Below are 19,383 nucleotides of genomic sequence, written 5' to 3' on the forward strand. Positions count from 1 at the left end.
ATGTATGTATGTTTATATATGTACATATATATATATCTTCCTCTTCCCTCTTCTCCCTTTCCCCTCCTCTCTTTTCCCTCTTCTCTCCTCCCTTGTCCATTCCCTCCGGTAGGACCTAAACTGACTTACCTCTATTTGTCATCCAGTCTCCTTCAGCTGTCCTTGATGGGGTGAGAGTGGGGTGGGGACCTGCCTGGGATCCGGTGATTGGGCCGGGGATCTGGACCTCCGGGTGTAGTTTGTGCCGGAAGCCTCGACGCCTTCGGCGCCGAGACTTCCTTTATATCCCCCCTAACCCTAACCCCCTAACACTAAAGCAGCAGACTAATAAACCAGACTTTTTAACCAGAACAAGGGTTATTCATAGGATTATTAGGTCAGCACATCACTTTAATAACGTGACAGCTACTGATCTCCCACCTGCCATAGCTAGGCTGACCCAGAACCTTATTGATTCGATCAAACCAGCAGACACAAACCCTACAACAGAGAACATTATTATGGGTAATGCAAAAATCTGGGAACATGAAACTTTAGCAACACTGGAAGACCACTATAAAGACAATATAGATAACAACCTCCAGATCCTGCAGCAACTACAGGCAGGCAACTGGAAAAAGAACTTTGAAATAGCAGCTGCTTGGTCACGCAGCCACTATGGAAGAAAATTGTCCCAGGAACTTCTAGATACAGTGTATGCTAGAGTAGAGGCTACTCTTCAAACCTGCCCTGGGGTGCAACCACAGGAGGCCCAACAGGACCCAGACTGTACCTGAGACGGCGTGGGGTGGGGAGCGCCCCTTTGGCCCCACAAGGAAACGGACGGCCCCGCACCACCACGCGGCCCTGCAGCCTCCGGTTTCCCACTCCTCTCCTCCGGGTCCCGGGCACGGCCCTCCTCCAGCCCAGGCAGAAGGAAGCAGGCCAAAAGTTCAGCCTGCGCGGGAGAAGACACCTTAGCTCTGCCATCACAGAGTTTTTGAAAATGGCAGCTCCTGCCCCCACACCCGGCCCACAACCTGGAGTCCCACGGATCGTCACACAGTGGCAGGCTTTGAGGACGGACCCAGCACAGCGGGCACCAGAGACCCACCCCGCTCCCCCAGACAGCTACTCATAGCACACAAACAGCTAGAGGGAGACAGAGGCACGCAGCAGCGGTAGTAGGGAGGCTGAATTGATCTTCCTACGACGGATCCTCCTCCATGTGAGGCCCCTCACCCCGCCCTCTTCCCCTCCACCTCCCCCCACCCCACCCTAGACCTCTCCCCCTCCTCTCCCATTCCCCCTCCTTCTCCTCCACCTCCTCCCCCCTCTCCCACACACACCTGCCCCCTGCCCTCGGCCGGTGATCCAGGTTTTTAGACACGCCACTGCAGCAGAGGCCTCCACGCAGGCTTCCACACCTGCAACCAAAAACCACAGAAGGTAACACATCAACTACCCCCCACACAGTGCTGGCATGAGAACGGGCCCCTCATCCAAACCCACAGTTCAGAGCACTCTCTCATTTGCACCCCTGGCCACTTCATCCCCTCCTGCTCCAACCAGCCCTGAAAACAGGCCCTTCAGGCACGCCCAGACCACTAACAAAGACACTGTTTGGAAGCTGGAGCCAAGGAAACCATGGGTCTTCCTCGGGGATTCGAATTTGGCCAAAATCCCACCTTTTTCCCCACAAACACATCCAGGTAGACAGCTACCCAGGGGCCACGTTTGCACATGCTGAGAGCATTTTGGCCAAAACACCAGTCTCCATGTCAGTAGAGAGAGTGGTACTTTCCTTTGGCATCAACAGCAGGGCCAAAGATCTAGACACAGTGACCATCCCACAGCTGGACAGAGCATACAAAATGGCTGAAACAGCCTTCCCCAAAGCACAGATCTGTGTGGTCCTGCTGGATTTCAGCAGGCAACTGCCAACTGCAGAACAAGACAATCTGAGACGTTTAAACATGTACATTGAAGATAACTATATTTTCATCCCTCAGCTCTCCAGAAGCAGCTTTCGTGTGGAGAGTGACCACATTCACTGGACCACACAAACAGGTGAAAGCATGCTGCAACATTGGGTCCAGTTTTTAAACACCATTTCCCTGTAAGTGGAAAAAACAAAGCAGGGTTAAACACAGTGGTTAACTTATGTGAATCCTTTCGACTGACAGCAGCACAGAGCATGCTGCTAAACAAAGGTTTAACTTTTATTCCCTCTCTCCACAGGTCTAGCCACAAATGTCTAAAAGACCAGACTAAACTTGACCTGCAAAATTATCACAGGAAATTGAAATTGGCTGTTTATTATAATAACAAAACATATTTTTTACACTCCCTCATTCATTCCCAAGTCCACCTGGGTTCCCTCTACTGCACTGCACGCTTCCTCCTGAAATCACCAATTTGACACAATTGGATAATGAATATTTTCAAAAAAACCATAGAATAGGTTGGGTTAAATCCAACCTTAGTAAAGTGGAAACTGAAGCACTCCATCAGTTAACTGAAAATTGCCAAATAGTAATAAAACCAGCAGATAAAGGGAGCGCTGTGGTCCTCATGGACAGGAAGGATTATCTGTGGGAGGGACACAGACAGCTTAACGACCTGAATTATTATACTAAACTAGACAGACCTATTTATAAAGATACCATACCATTAGTAAATACAATTCTTTTATCATTATATAAGAAATTTATTAACCACAAACAAATGACCTACCTCCAGGGAAATAAAGAACCCAGAATGCGCAGATTCTACCTTTTGCCCAAAATCCACAAAAAAAAAAACAAAAGAGTCTTGGAGCCTCCCTTACTGCATTCCCCCGGGACGCCCAATTGTCTCTGATTGTGAGAGTGAGACCTACCGCACGGCGGAATTTATAGATTATTTAAATCCTCTCTCAATATTACACCAGAGCTACATGAAGGACACGTTTCATTTTGTGGAAATTATTAAAAATATCATAGTCCCACCATCAGCCTTTCTCTTTTCCCTCGACGTCACGGCGCTGTACACCAACATACAGACCTCAGAAGGATTGTTGGCTGTCAGAAATATATTCCAAAAGTACCTCAACAGTAAGAGACCGGAAAAGGAGCTCCTCCAACTCCTGGAAATTAATTTAACTAGAAATGATTTTGAATTGGACGAATAAAATTTTCTCGCAGACCAGGGGACAGCGATGGGGAAACGTTTCGCTCCTGCTTATGCTAACATATTTATGGCAGAATGGGAAGAAAAAGCATTAGCAGGCCGCGACAAAAAAACGCTGTATTATTTCCGTTTTTTAGACGACATATGGGGCATATGGCAATATTCGATGGAGGATTTCGAACAGTTTATGCTTACCTTAAATGGGCAGAGGGAGTCCATCAAATTGACTTCAACCATTAATCAGGACTCAATTGACTTCCTGGACACGACGACCTTCAAAGGGGATGACTTCTCCTCAACACACAGACTGGATGTCAAAGTTTTTTTCAAAAAGACTGACACGCATGCGCTGTTGTTCAGGTCCAGTCACCACCCGTCACACACTTTGCTGGTCTGGTAAAATCCCAATTATTGAGGTTCAAAAGAATCTGCACCAGAACATCAGATTTTAAAAAACGGCAACAAAAATTCTATTCTCCGCCGATTGGCCACTAGGGGCTACTCCCGCACCATGCTAAGACAGGCTTTGAGGACCTTCACTCAGCCTAAACCAATCTGTCTGGACCCACTCCTGCCCATTATTGTAACATACTCTGCACAAAATGTGAAATTGGTCAAAAAATTGAAAAATAATTTTATTTCCTCTGGAGGTAACAACGTTTTTCTGAAGGACCACAGGCTCATTGCAGCCTTCAGAAAAAACAAAAAATTGAGGGATATTTTGGTTAAGGCCAAACTCAGGCCTTTACAGGTCCACAGGACTAGGGCACAGGGGGATTTTTATAGGAGGTACAAAACTGTACAGAATCAAAGCTCCAAAGAGGTTTTCTTAACCCAAAATAACACAACTGTACATCACAAAAATATCATTTATTTAATTAGATGCTCACAATGTTCCAAGCAATATGTGGGGGAATCAGGGAACTCTTTATTGACCAGATTTACCCAGCACAGGTATAACATCAATAAACAAAAAAATCTACACATCCCCTTAGTCCAACATTTCGTGGACCACGGCTGGACCAACCTCAGGGCCACCATCCTGGAGTCCAACCCAGCATGGTCGGTCCAGCAACGTAGGAGAACTGAGAGGTCTTGGATCCAAAAGCTGGGCACACACCTGCCCAACGGCCTAAATGAGAGATAGGATAGTGGGGAATTAGTCTGAAGTCCATGGTTCGTGCTTCAATCCTGCTGCCTTACGGCAGCAGGATTTCATTTTTTTCATACCTAACCTATATTAGGGTTTTTTCTGAAGGCAGCTATTAATTTGTGGTCTTTTAAAAAAATATCATTTCCCCCGGAAGAGGAAATTATTTTTTAGTCTTTTAACAAAGTCCAGATTGGTGTGCGAATAAGTGACTATAATAGGTATGATAGGTCTAGGTACAGAGAAAGTACGAAGTGCCTATCGTAACATGGTATGGGTATAACCCCTATCCTTCAAAGCTGAAAAAAAATTTTTGGTTGCCTCTTTAAAATCCTCCTGGTTAGAGCAGATCCTCTTAAATCTTAATAATTGTGACTTGACTAGCCCAGCAAAAGTATGTCTCGGGTGGTGGCTGGTCCGGAATAACAAAGCATGAGTATCAGTTTCTTTAAAAAAAACTTTGACCTGTAGTATATGTTCCTCATTAACCAACGTCAGTCTGTGACCTGATTTCACATATGCATACTCATTTGCAACGCCACAGTAAATCTTTGAAAATATATAGTTAGGGAAGAAAAAAAAAATAAAATAAAAAAAAAGTCTCTTTAGGCTTTAAATGATTATTTTTTTATTCATTAAAATGAACACAGTTGCTATATGATTTAATAATTATCAAACTTAAACAATAGCGTATAATAGTCAAGAGGAAGTTGTGTAAAAACCCAGAGTACGGATCCTGAAAGAGCCACATTGAATGAGCATTTGCCCAATTTTGGCTGAGTCCTGCAGCGGCCCGGCTTTTGAGTTCCACCTGCGGCCCTTTGCTGGGTGTCGGCCCCCATCTCTCTCCCCCTTTAGTGATTATCCACTGTCACATCTGTGATAGGGGGAAAAAGGCCCAAAAAATACTCTTTAAAATGAAAAAAATATGAATATAAAAAAGCAAATTAATCCCTTTGTAGCGTTTTTTGTAGTTTGGATTTGACCTCAGCTTGAAGCAATGACGATTGCCTCCTCTTTTTAAGTACAGTTTTAATCTTCTCTGTCAGGAATTCTGTCAGGGTCACTGTCCCTCTTGGTCTGAAACCAGGCAGCCAAATTCTGAGGTCCTCCCCAACCTTTTTTATGGCAGACGCCCTCGCCATCAGGTTCTTGGCGTCTGAAAAATAAGCATCACAAGTTGCTGTAACTAACCATCCTTAAATCTCTCTCATGCCACAGCGTGCCGATGCCGCATCTAGCTTTTGTTAAACATTTGAACAAGGTTTTTAAATGTCTTGTGGATGACAAATCATGCTGTCTCCGGCTGACAGGAGTGTCTGAAGTAGATCACCTATTACGCTGAGATCTTCAATCTTCCACAGGAAGAAGGCGTTTTGGAGAGCTGACAAAAAGGGTTTCAGCAGAAATGCCACATCATCTGGCAGGTCTCCCAGCACTAGAGCGGGACTTGGCGGCACAGGGGCTGCCGTGGGAAGAGGCGCCGATGCATCCTCGGGACTGCCGCTCACTGGGGAGAACCCTAGTTGTGGAGAACGTGGGTGCAACGGCAAATTGGGCGAGGGAACATTTGATTGCTCCAGATATTCCCCTGCCGACAATTCGCCTTGTGAAGGGTCTCCTGTGTGTGGCAAAATAGAAAGGGACTTGTGAGACTTTCAAACACACCCTGTCAAAAAAAAAACATCCAGGCACTCTAGAGTGCACAATGTAAAGATTTAAGACATTCATTTTGATTAGGACAATGCACATTAACCAACGTTTCTGTAAATGCGCCAGTGTTAGATGCTGCTACGTGCCTTTCTGCTGCAGAAGCGAGGGGCTCTCTGCCTTTGCTGCACTCTCATCATGCAAGAGGCCATCCACTTTGGCTAAAAGTATGTTGTGCGCTGCTAAATGTTTGGCCTCAAACTCTCTGAGACTTCTGGCGATGATGTTGTCTGCGCCGGCCAGGCTATGGCTCACACGCCTCTCCATGTCTGCGCACCTGGACATCAGCCGACTGTCCACATAATCACCAATGTTTTTTTTCAACCGCTGCATATCTGTTTGGATTTGCCGTTGAAAATCTGCATGGAACGCCCGAAACTTTTCAGGTTCCTCTTTGACCAGACCGACCACGACGTCAAAGCGCGCGTCCAGGTGAGCGTAGACGTCCAGGCTGGAACTTTCCGAGAGCTCTGAGACGTTGTCTTCCTGCTCCCCGTCCATGTCGGTTTCCTGCATTTGCCTGTGACGGACAGATGAAAGATCAGACAGCCGTGTGACTGTTGTGTGTAGTACCGCATTTATTCATGGTTATAGCTGTGAGTTTTGTCTTCCTACACATAATAAACAATAAGCCCGTCTGCAAATGAAATCAAGCGAGTGTCTGATTTCTTTTCTCCTGCGAGCAGGTTATTTTGTGAACTTAAAATGTACTTTCAATAGATTCCTCTGTGTCATTTAAAAAGTGTGAAGACAACATCCTTAGAAACGCCCTAGGGTGTAAACCGTCTAATTCTGGGGAAGAAAACGATGCATCTCAGAAACTGCTGTGATTTTCATATTTTCAGAACATTTACTGTACAGGCAGCCCTTAGGCAAAAGTAGGACTTTCTTCTTTCCAACACTGTAGGACAGACACCTACAAGATGCATCTTGGTTGGATGTTGTCGCCTTTCAAACACATAACTGGTTAAATTAAAACTGGTTCAATTTGCTGAAGAGGCATTCAAATGTATCGCTCTGTATTTAAAAAACTTTTTTAATTCGGCTTTTCCGGCTCAAGTGTTTTTAGCCTCTATGGAAAAAGCCTTGTGCCATCATATAAGTTGCTAGGTTATTTTTAGTCACATTTTTATTAAGAAAATATCATTTCAAGGTATTTTTTTAAGCAGAAAACTCAAGCAAGATTACCTTGTCAATGCTGAGAACGAACGTGACCGACAGCAGTCCTCCAGTTAATGCTGCAAGGTGGAGAGCTGGATTTATAAGTCATTGCCTTGCTCCCAACCAATCACAACACAATATGCTAATTAGTTTCTTCCCGGAGATTCCTCACTCATAAACACCCTTAACCCTTTTACCCGTCACAACCAATCCAGCTCGATCCCCAGTGATTCCCATCATCTCTCTACCACACCAAGGGCAACAAACCCCCAAAACTCCAGGACCTCCAATGGCTCCCCTCCCAAGCCTGACACCTAGACCCAGAGCCAAGACCGCCACCTTTAACCTGGCAGACATGGAAGATCCTGTTATCCTGACTCAGTTCTCAGGTAAAATGCCCATCTCCCTCCAAAGTCTGACCAAACACAGATTATCACCTTTACCCAGTGCACAGGTGCAGAGTAAACTTACCTTTCCTTCTCCTGAACCATCTACCACGGAGTACAGGCCTTTCAGACACACTCCTACAAATGACAAAATGACAGCCTGGTCCTTTGAAGCTAAGAAACGATGGGTAGTCCTGGGAGACTCAAACATTTCCAGAATGCCAGCTTACACACAGCCTCAAGTTCAGATGGACAGTTTCCCTGGAGCCACTTTTAGACACATTGAAGCCCTTTTGGCCAAGACCCCTGTCTCCCTGGATGTTGAGAGAGTGGCCCTTTCCCTTGCATCAATGACAGGGCAAGAAACCCAGAACTGTTTACTATCCCACAACTCAAAAAATCGATCAGAATGGCCTCTTTGGCCTTCCCCAGGGCCCAGATTCTGGTCCTGATGATCAACTTTTCCAGATCCTTACCCAAGAAGGACCAGGAGAACCTCAGGATCCTGAACAATTACATTCAGACACATACACAACACATTCCCCAACTGCCCAGAAATTTCTTCACCACTGACAAGGATGCCATTCACTGGTCTAGCTGGACTGCAGGTCACATGTTGTCACACATCCTGGAACATTTAAACAAATAAACCCCGGGAACACCACACAGATCACGGGGTTGAACAATGTAACTAACCTATCCCATCTTTTTCGTATTACAGCGGCCCAGACCATCCTCCTGAACAAAGGTTTGACCTTTATTCCCTCAGTCTATAAGGTAGACCATAAAGTTGCTAAGGACCAGGCCAGACTAGATCTACAACAGTACCATAGACGGCTCAAATTGGCCACTTATTATGAAGGTAAACCTGATGGTATACACTTACCTTTCCTGCCAGCATCCACCTGGGCTCCCTCCTTTGCTCAATTACCAAATAAAATCAAAAACTTAGTACATTTGGATACTGATGTTTTTAATAGAAGCCACAAAGTAGGCTGGACCTTGTCTAATTTATCAAAATTTTAAATGGAAGCATTACAACAATTGAAAGATAATAATCAAATTGTAATAAGACCAGCAGATAAAGGGAGCTCAGTTGTTGTTATGGACAGGAAAGATCATGTTTGGGAAGGTAACAGACCGCTGAATGATACCAACTATTATGTTAAAAACAGGCCAAATGTCCTGGGTCGGACCTTGAATCCTTGTATCGCCTTTAATTTTTTTTCGTGCCCCTGGTACACTAACTGACTTCCAGGGAGTGGGAGGGAGGCCAGGCTGGAGCTGAGCGGAGGCCTCAGTGTCGGACACGCTCCCTGGCCCACACACCCCCAGATGGATGTGGGTGTTTGCAATTTTTTTTCATGCCCCTGGTATACTAACTGACTTCCAGGGACAGGAAGGGAGGCCAGGCTGGGGCTGAGCCCACTCTTAGGCTTCAAAGTCGGCTAGCACTTAGCAGGGCTGCTCAGGAAGGAAGGACATTTGGGAACACTTTTGCCATTTGGGAAGGACACTTGGGAACAGCCAGTCCCCCTATTAAAAACAGGCCAAATGTCCCGTTTTAAATAAGGGAAGAGCACTGTAAGGGAAGCCCAACCCAGGACATTTGGCCTGTTTTTAATAGGGGGACTGGGTGTTCCCAATTGTCCTTCCCAAATGGCCGACCTTCCTGTGCAGCCATGCTAAGTGCTAGCATGTCCAAACCAACACCGTTTTACTCCATAAAGAGCTGGCAACAACATACTCCATAACCAGGCCTCTAGCTGAAAGTTCAAAAATTGCTATTATTCCAGTTTGATAGCAACAAATGCATCCAAAACTCCTCCAGTTGGGAGAGGACATTTGGGAACACTTTTGACATTTGGGAAGGACAATTGGTAACAGCCAGTCCACCTATGAAAAACAGGCCAAATGTCCTGGGTCGGGCTTTGAATCCTTGAATCGCCATTTATTTTTTTCATGCCCCTGGTATACTAACTGACTTCCAGGGAGAGGAAGGGAGGCCAGGCTGGGGCTGAGCCCACTCTCAGGCTTCAAAGTCGGCTAGCACTTAGCAGGGCTGCTCAGGAAGGAAGGACATTTGGGAACACTTTTGCCATTTAGGAAGGACACTTGGGAACAGCCAGTCCCCCTATTAAAAACAGGCCAAATATCCCGTTTTAAATAAGGGAAGAGCACTGTAAGGGAAGCCCAACCCAGGACATTTGGCCTGTTTTTAATAGGGGGACTGGGTGTTCCCAATTGTCCTTCCCAAATGGCCGACCTTCCTGTGCAGCCATGCTAAGTGCTAGCATGTCCAAACCAACACCGTTTTACTCCATAAAGAGCAGGCAACAACATACTCCATAACCAGGCCTCTAGCTGAAAGTTCAAAAATTGCTATTATTCCAGTTTGATAGCAACAAATGCATCCAAAACTCCTCCAGTTGGGAGAGGACATTTGGGAACACTTGACATTTGGGAAGGACAATTGGGAACACTCAACCACCCTATTAAAAACAGGCCAAATGTCCCGTTTTAAATAAGGGAAGAGCACTGTAAGTATATTTATTTCTATTTTTTTTTATCTATTTTTTCTAATGATATCTTTCATCTATCGACCTATCTATCATCCCTTTATATTTTATATTTTTTACAAAGGCCTAGATAGTATATTTTCGGGTTTTTTTTAAACCCTGAGTTCCCAAATATAACTAAAATGAAGGATCATGACCCCAGCACGTGATCACCTCATGCCACTGCATCTACTTAAGGCCCTACGCAGTACACGAAGGGCACTCATTACAGGCTGGACAACTGACAAGGTAAGCCCTTTTCTCTGCAGCTCTGCGTTTTTGCTTGTGAAAGTGTATTACTGTGTAACAAACTGCACTTTAGTGGTGTATTTTTAGCGTTTTTACCGTCGAAATCTTCACAGTAAAAACGTGTGTTTTTCCTTCAGCATGCGTTGGTATGTATCCGCTGTTCGGTCGTCAGATCAGCTGTTCGGCCGTCTGCTGCTTTGAACCTGCTGTTTTAAGCCATATTCCGTTTTCTTCACTGCTCTGCTACTTCGGAAAGTACTTGCCTACTAATAGATAGTGTTTTTAGCCTTTTAAACGTGTGTACTCTGTGGAAATCCTCGCGTTAAAGCCCCGAGGCTCCAGCATGACGGAGACGCCTTTTTCTCTCTCCCAATAGCGCACCTGTGTGTTTTTCCTTCAGCATGCGTTGGTATGTATGAAATTGTATAGTTTTGCTTGTGTAAGTGTATTACTGTGTAACATACTGGACTTTAGTGGTGTGTTTTTGAACAATATTTAGGTTTTGTAGTTGTTTAGCCTCTTCTCTGCCTCAGTCCGCTGTTCGGCCGTCAGATCAGCTGTTCGGCCGTCAGATCAGCTGTTCGGCCGTCAGATCAGCTGTTCGGCCGTCTGCTGCTTGGAACCTGCTGTTTTAAGCATTATTCCGTTTTCTTCACTGCTCTGCTACTTCGGAAAGTACTTGCCTACTAATAGATAGTGTTTTTAGCCTTTTAAACGTGTGTACTCTGTGAAAATCCTCACGTTAAAGCCCCCGTTTTCAAAGCATCTTTATTTTTTTTGATTATTATTTTTTTTCTCCCAAGAGTGCAGCGCAGCTTCAGCATGCGTTGCTATATGCAATGGTATAATGCTTGTGAGTGTATTACTGTGTTATTACTGAGTGTATTACTGAGTTCAAACCTTGGCCTGCCTGCCTGCCTCTGCCACAGAGCGGGCACGTTGCCGCAAATTACAACCTTAAAGCTGCAAAGGTTAAAAAAATTACTTTATCGGATCACTTTACTTTTTTCAGTATTTGTCCAGTTGCGGCTGAGGTAAATGCTGGTCAAATATTAGCGTCCAATTTCGAAGCCTCTCCGAGATACACCTTTGTCTTTATGTTGAAATAGCACTGTAAAGCTGCACATAGTGAAAAATTTAGTTATTCGGATTGCTTTCATTTTTACAATATTTATTCAGTTGAGTGAGAGAGTGAAAATGTATATTCTTAATATTGAATAAAACAACATACTATTGCTATTAAGTCACTATTACGCCTTATTAAGAGTTTATTCATCAACTTATGGTGTTTTTTCTGTCTTCCCTTGACAGATGACTTTAACTAAAAAAACAACACAGTGCCCCATGTGCAACAAGCAATTTTTTGCACTGGCTAACCACCTGAGGCGCACGCACAGGGTGGCAAACAAAATGGAGAGGATCATCCTTCTAAAATGGGCTTCGGACAGGATAAACATACGCACAGAGCCCTGTCCACTAGCCGGGTGCCAGTATAAAAGCACCCGGCTCGACAAACATCTGTTTGAAGGGAGCCACAGCGAGCTCACTCATGAGGAAGCGGAAGCCCACATGGCTGAAGTGAGGAGAAAGAAGGCCACGAGTGAGCTCGCTGAACTGCGGGCGACCCGGCCAAGGTGGGTGATGCGCATTCTCTGTCAAATCATTTCAGTGACTCTGATGAGGCTTTTTATAAATGCAATGTATGTTTTGTGTAATGAGATTGTATCATCAGCATCCCCATGGTGTCAAACTTTGACATCCGGGACGAGGAGAGCAGCGAGGGGGATATCGACAGGGAAGGGGCTCCCGTCCCGGAGGAAGAGTTGGGGGACACGGGATGCCCCAACCCTAACTGCCAGGCGCGGCTGGCCTCCTTCCTCCTGGCCAATAAAGTGCTCCAGAAGAGGGAGAAGGGGCTAAAGGTGAAGGTGGCCAAGCTGGAAACGGAGCTGGCCTCCTGCAGGAGGGTTTGCCGCCAGCAGGCACGGCAGCTCAGCCGGCTCACCGGCATCCCCCGTCACGTGAGTGCTGCAGACTGGAAGGTGAGGAATAAAGTACAGAAGGGCTTTAAAGAAATGACTCTCTTTATTTGCATTTTGTGTACCAAAGTCTAAGAAGAGCCGGAGACAGCGGGCGGAGGAGGAGGCTGCTGATGCTCCAGAGGAGGAGGCTGGCGGCGAGGAGGCTGGCGGCGAGGAGGCTGGCGGCGAGGAGGCGAGGAGGTGGAGGCTGGTCGAGAGGAGGAGGGGCAGCCTTCAACCTCCGCTGCGTCGTCTAAGAAAGTGATGCGACAACTGTTCAGGGGCCAGGGCCGGAGTGCAGGAGGCTACAATCTGATTTTCCCTGAATCTATCGGTAAGATTAAAAATATAATATCTGTGTGTGTGTGTGTGTAATACTTTAATTCAATGTCAATGTTACTCACAATGTTCCTGTTGTATATACAGACGCCTACCTACTCGAGTATCAGCGGCACCATGAGGGCGCCTGCCCGACACCCAAACAGGTTGAAAATGCCCTGTCTAAAGTCAACCGTGTCAAAACCTTCGTCTTTTTCCTGTGCCAGGGGAAGACGGAACTCTATTCTTGGCGCTTTCTTGATGACGTCAATGGCGTCAGAGAGTAAGTGTGGCGTGTTTGAGTTGTTATTCTTTTGTTTCACACAAAAGGTGAGTGGTAGAAACCTGTAATGGCTTATTTATCAATATGAGCATGAAACAAGCCTGATTGTAAAGAAGGACTTGCATGTTAACACCATGTCAATCCCAACATTTGTTTCAACAGATGGGCAGAACACCTCTTAAAAACCGGCAAGACGATCACCACGGCCAATTTTTATTTGAGGAACATTTACTCAGTTCCTCAAGTTCTTTAAAGAAACCCCTCCACCCATGTGCAGACTGACACAGGCGCAGATCACTGGGGTGTTCAGGGCAGTGAAGCAAGCGCTTCAGTTTATTGGCCGGAAGGTGGTCACACACCAAATGGAGGTCAAGCGCAAGAAACTAGAAAGGGTGGTCTCTAGGGCCACCCTTAAGCAGTGTCAGACCCTGGCACAGGAAAAAATCCCGGAGATACTGGGTAAGTGCTTTATTATCTCTGCTCCTTTTCAGCACCTTGGACAGACACCAACACATGGCTGTGGTGTCTGTCCAAGGTGCTGAAACTTTGCTCTCGTTTCTTGTCTTTTTTTCAGCTGAACTTGAAGCGGACCCGCTGTCTCAGGCGAGATACAGGTGGTATGGGTACATTGCGGACTACATCGCCTGTATCTTCGGCCACAGGCCGGGACTACTGTCAAACATGCGGGTCAAGGAGGTGTTGGCCGCAAAGGACAAGGCCGACTGAGGGATTGTGATTCGTGTAAGTGTCTGGACAGAAATACAGTTGTAGTCGCTGCATTTTATTTGAAAATCATCTGACAAGGGTGTGGTTATGTTTTCCGTGTTTTGCAGATTAACGAACACAAGACCAATAAGCACTTTGGGCCTGCACAAATTTTTCTTACTGAGGAGGAGTTCACTTGGATGGAGCGGTGGCTCGCCATCCGAAGCCAACATTCCCCACCAAACGATTACGTGTTTTTCACTGCGGGCAAGGGCCCAGTGAAAAACATGGTACGTTATATGCAGACGGCATGGGCAGAGATGGGCCTGGAGGGGAGGCCCAATTTTATCGACATACGGACGGCAGTGTCGGCACATGTGAGTTTTCCTCAGTCAGTCATTCTGCGTTGCTGTGTTTCATAGAAAGTCTGCTCTACAAATCCTTTTGTTTTGTTCTGTTTGTCTATTTCAGACGAAAAACGTCCATTCAAAGGAGGTGCGGAAGGAGATGGCCGTTTTTATGTGCCACAATGTCTCCACGGCCGACAAATTTTATGCTCTAAATTTGAGCGTCGGTCAGTGTCGGGCAATACGCGCGCGCTTTGAGGAGGTGGCGGCAACACCCGAAGAGGAATCTTCCTCAGCCTTACCCTCGACCTCCACCTCTGCCATGCCCTCCGCTGCAAAACGGCGCCGGGAAGAAAAATCCGATGATAGCTCCACAACTTGCTCCGACGTGGTGGAGTATCAGGAGTCCGGCTCCTCGTCACTGGAGGATGATATCGACGATGTCAGTGAGGAGGAGGACGTCACCTGTCAGATTGAGGAAAACGTAAGTAAAAACAATACTTTAACTTTAAAAGGAGAATTCCATTTCAACATGTAGACGTGGTGTACAGATACCCACACAGTTGTTCTTTGTGTCAGTAGTCCGATCAAGAGGAGGAACAGGGGCAGAAGAAGAAGAAAAAGAGGAAGATGAAGGCCACCAGGAGGAGCAAGGAGTCTGTAAGTAAAACCTATGCTTTAAAAGACTGTGTGTTCTGTGACACCGTTATGTGGACACACTCTAAGTTTGTATTGCCTCTGTGCTTCCTCAACAGACACCAAAGAAGAAGCCCCATACACCCAAAGTTAAAATGGAGCTGAGTGTAACATTGAGCCCCTTGCAAGGTCTTTCGAGATCAATTTCAAACCGAAATAAGAGGGCGGTGGCCAGGTCCCAGGAACGTAAGCGGAAAGAAACAGAGCGTAAAGCCCTGATGAAACAAAAAGCAAAGCATTTGGAAAAAAAAGAGGAGGGGGAGGATTAATTTAATCCCAGTGACACACAAACACTCTCACACACACACACACACACACACAAACACACACCGCTACACACAAAACATTTAGTTTAGTTTAGTTTATAGAGCCCCTGTTACACTTTCTTTATCTTTTAGTGTGTTTTATAGTTGTTTGTGTACAGTATGTATTAGCTTTCTCTCAACTTTTTCTCAACTGCCTGAAATTCCTCCATCCTCCATTTGTGATGTCACTGATTGAGAAAGCCAGCCCAGGTTTTCATGTAAATATGTAAACCTATATTCTACATTAAAGAGCCCCTATTATAATCCTTTCAGCATCATATTTGTACTCTTGGGCTCTACCTGAATAGGATTTTTGTTCATAGTTTTATTATGGTGTAGTTATAGTATTATAGTATTATTATAGTATAGTGTTTTTTTTTTCATTGTTTCAATTGTTCATACAAATACCGTTTTATAAGGTTATTTTAATATCGAAATTTTCTTTTGTATAATGTTGCATGGGTTATGATGTGTTATGTGTATATATGTTTAAATTGTTGTTCAAATTATTAGTATTTCATAAGGTTCTTTTTTGAATTCAAGTTTTTTATATTAAGATTGTAGATATGTTTAGATATAATTGTAAATAAATAAATGTGTTCTTGTTTGATTACAGTGGTTCTCACCATTTATTCACCTACAATGACACATTAATTTATGGTTAATTCAACAATAAAGGGTGCCCTTTAAGTCTTTCTGATACTACTGAGCAAGAAATAGGTGTTAGTTTAAATTAATTGAACATTAATTGAATCATTCTGAATGTTTTTGGTGGTATTAATGGGAACACTTTGGAATATGGGAAGGACAATTGGGAACACTCAACCACCCTATTAAAAACAGGTCAAATGTCCCGTTTTAAATAAGGGAAGGGCACTGTAAGGGAAGCCCAACCGGGACATTTGGCCTGTTTTTAATAGGGGGACTGGGTGTTCCCAATTGTCCTTCCCAAATGGCAAAAGTGTTCCCAAATGGCCGACCTTCCTGTGCAGCCATGCTAAGTGCTAGCTTGTCCAAACCAACACCGTTTTACTCCATAAAGAGCTGGCAACAACATACTCCATAACCAGGCCTCTAGCTGAAAGTTCAAAAATTGCTATTATTCCAGTTTGATAGCAACAAATGCATCCAAAACTCCTCCAGTTGGGAGAGGACATTTGGGAACACTTTTGACATTTGGGAAGGACAATTGGTAACAGCCAGTCCCCCTATGAAAAACAGGCCAAATGTCCTGGGTCGGGCTTTGAATACTTGTATCGCCTTTTATTTTTTTCGTGCCCCTGGTATACTGACTGACTTCCAGGGAGAGGAAGGGAGGCCAGGATGGGGCTGAACCCACTCTCAGGCTTCAAAGTCGGCTAGCACTTAGCAGGGCTGCTCAGGAAGGACGGACATTTGGGAACACTTTTGCCATTTGGGAAGGACAATTGGGAACACTCAACCACCCTATTAAAAACAGGCCAAATGTCCCGTTTTAAATAAGGGAAGGGCACTGTAAGGGAAGCCCAACCCGGGACATTTGGCCTGTTTTTAAAAGGGTGGGTGGGTGTTCCCAATTGTCCTTCCCAAATGGCAAAAGTGTTCCCAAGTGTCCTTCCCAAATGGAATAAGTGTTCCTAAGTGTCCCACAATATAAAACCTAAAGGTCAAAAAGCCATTGACAAAGGTCATGAAGCAATTTTCAATGCTAGTATCTGTTTCCCACACTTAACAGTAAAATAATGGCCTGAAAGCTGTTCAGTGTTGCCGAGGGTGTTGTGGAGAATCAATGACCAAATTCTGGTGGTCCTGGACCCATGGGAAGGGTCCATACTGGCACCCTCAGAAGGGGTCAGACAACACTTTTGAAAGCCCAGGACATTTGGCCTGTTTTTAATGGGGTGGGTGAGTGTTCCCAATTGTCCTTCCCAATTGGCAAAAAGTATCCCAATTGTCCTTCTCAAATGGCTAAAATCTTCCCAATTGTCCTTCCCAAATTGCAAAAATGTTCCCAAATGTCCCAAATTCTATCAGTTTCCCTAATTAATTGAATCCCTTACTTTTTCTAATTAACGACAGTTTGTCTAAATATTGACTTAGTAACTATAAATAATGACTTAGTTTCACTCAATAATGACTTAGTTTCAAATTCTGGTGGTCCTGGACCCATGGTAAGGGTCCATACTGGCACCCTCAGAAGGGGTCAGACAACACTTTTGAAAGCCCAGGACATTTGGCCTGTTTTTAATAGGGTGGGTGAGTGTTGCCAATTGTCCTTCCCAAATGGCAAAAGTGTTCCCGATTGTCCTTCCCAAATGGCAAAAGTGTTCCCAATTGTCCTTCTCAAATGGCAAAAAGTATCCCAATTGTCCTTCCCAAATGGCAAAAATCTTCCCATTTGTCCTTCCCAAGTTGCAAACATCTTCCCAAATGTCCTAAATTCTATCAGTTTCCCTAACTCAATTGATTCCCTTAATTTTTCTAATTAACGACAGTTTGCATAAATATTGACCTAGTTACTATTAATAATGAGTTAGTTTCACTAAATAATGACTTAGTTTCTCTAGATCAAGTGTTGAGAGCCAATCCTAGGACATTTGGCCTGTTTCTAATAGGGTGGTGGAGTGGTCCCAATTTCCCTACCCAAATGGCAAAAGTGTTCCCAATTGTCAAAAGTGTTCCCAATTGTCCTTCCCAAATGGCAAAAGTGTTCCCAATTGTCCTTCCCAAATGGCAAAAGTGTTCCCAATTGTCATTCCCAAATGGCAAAAGTGTTCCCAATTGTCCTTTCCCAAAAATAGGCAACCAGGGTCACGAAAAAAAGTTAAAGTTTTTTGACCAGGGAAGGGGAGGCAAGCAGGTAGAGGTCAACTGCTTCTGCATTCCCCCTTCTCTGGTAAAAAACTTAGAAAAAGATTCAAGATGTTTTTGACCCATCCCATGCCACTTGGAATGTGAGCATGTTAACCCAGGGTTAGAGCCACATACTGGGCCTGGGAGGTGAGCCTGAGGGCCCTGGAGGTCAACGTCCACCCATAGAAGCATAAGTGTTCCCAAATGGAAAAAGTGTTCCCAAATGTCCTTTCCCAAAAATACGCTACCAGGGGCACAAAAATTTGTTTTTTCGACCGGAGAAGGGGGAGGCAAGCAGTTAGAGGTCAACTGCTTCTGCATTTCCCCTTCTCTGGTCAAAAAACTTAGAAAAAAGCCCTGGAGGTCAACCACTAGCCACAGAAGGACTAAGTGTTCCCAAATGGAAAAAGTGTTCCCAAATGTCCTACATGTTTAGGTAAAGTAGGAGAAACCCCAAACCAGGACATTTGGCCTGTTTTTAATAGGGGGTTGACTGTTCCCAAGTGTCCTTCCCAAATGGACAACGTTTTCCCAGTTGTCCTTCCCAAATGGAAGCATTGTTCCCAAGTGTCCAACAATGAAACGACCCAAAGGTCATAGGACATTTGGGAACACTTTCTGCCATTTGGGGGGGGACACTTGGGGACAGTCATGTCCCCTATTGAAAACAGGCCAAATGTCCCATGTTTAAGTAAAGTAGGAGCAAGCCCAACCCAGGACATTTGGCCTGTTTTTAATAGGGGGTTGACTGTTCCCAAGTGTCCTTCCCAAATGGCAAAAGGTTTCTAAATTGTCCTTCCCAAATGGCAAAAGTGTTCCCAAATGTCCTACATGTTTAGGTAAAGTAGGAGAAACCCCAAACCAGGACATTTGGCCTGTTTTTAATAGGGGGTTGACTGTTCCCAAGTGTCCTTCCCAAATGGACAACTTTTTCCCAGTTGTCCTTCCCAAATGGAAGCATTGTTCCCAAGTGTCCAACAATGAAACGACCCAAAGGTCACAGGACATTTGGGAACACTTTCTGCCATTTGGGGGGGACACTTGGGGACAGTCATGTCCCCTATTGAAAACAGGCCAAATGTCCCATGTTTAACCCTCATGCCCTCCTTAAAAAAACTTACTCTCGACACCTTCGAGGCAAAAATGTCCACGCACACAAAAACTGTTATTAAATCATCATATATCAATATTTTTTTCTGCTTTTTTTTTCTAAATCACTTAAACAACTTCTTACCTAATCAAAACTACCAAACATTCAATAATTTTCAGGATTTTAACCCTTTAAATGCCAGCTTATGTATTTGAAGCATTTCATTTTTTATTACAAAAAACACAAAAAATGATTTTTTTTCCATATAATGAATAATATCTAGATGGGGCTTTGGTGGGGACTAGAGGCTTGGATATGTAAAAGATAAGCAACAAAATTAATTTGATTGCATTAGTATTTTTTACATAGTTCCAGAAACTCCCTTTGGACACCTTCGAGGCAAAAATGTACATGTCCAAAAA

The 19,383-nt window shown here is 44.7% G+C and overlaps 1 protein-coding gene and 1 long non-coding RNA gene across 3 annotated transcripts; one reads left to right on the plus strand and one right to left on the minus strand.

The window, feature by feature from the left end:
- Nucleotides 1-12,534: 12,534 nt before the first annotated feature.
- LOC120555241 lies at nucleotides 12,535-14,690 on the minus strand. The gene is made up of 3 exons (XR_005638662.1): nucleotides 14,598-14,690; nucleotides 14,341-14,503; nucleotides 12,535-12,638 (listed from the first exon to the last, which is right to left on the minus strand). It is a non-coding gene; the product is annotated as an uncharacterized LOC120555241 (long non-coding RNA).
- Nucleotides 13,581-14,998, plus strand: LOC120555240. 2 transcript variants are annotated; one of them, XR_005638661.1, is made up of 5 exons: nucleotides 13,581-13,727; nucleotides 13,820-14,068; nucleotides 14,163-14,522; nucleotides 14,618-14,698; nucleotides 14,794-14,998. XR_005638661.1 is itself a non-coding variant. In XM_039793921.1 (5 exons), exons 2-5 carry the CDS (start codon nucleotides 13,892-13,894, stop codon nucleotides 14,826-14,828), a joined length of 657 nt encoding a protein of 218 aa, XP_039649855.1. In that variant the 5' UTR covers nucleotides 13,581-13,727; nucleotides 13,820-13,891; the 3' UTR covers nucleotides 14,829-14,998. The 2 variants fall into 2 exon arrangements, 1 of the variants encoding a protein (XP_039649855.1); XM_039793921.1 differs by having other exon boundaries at nucleotides 14,163-14,526.
- The last annotated feature ends 4,385 nt before the right edge of the window (nucleotides 14,999-19,383 follow it).

The sequence above is a fragment of the Perca fluviatilis genome, unplaced genomic scaffold (genome assembly GCF_010015445.1).
Source record: "Perca fluviatilis unplaced genomic scaffold, GENO_Pfluv_1.0 PFLUV_unplaced_scaf_45, whole genome shotgun sequence".
Classification (NCBI taxonomy): domain Eukaryota; kingdom Metazoa; phylum Chordata; class Actinopteri; order Perciformes; family Percidae; genus Perca; species Perca fluviatilis.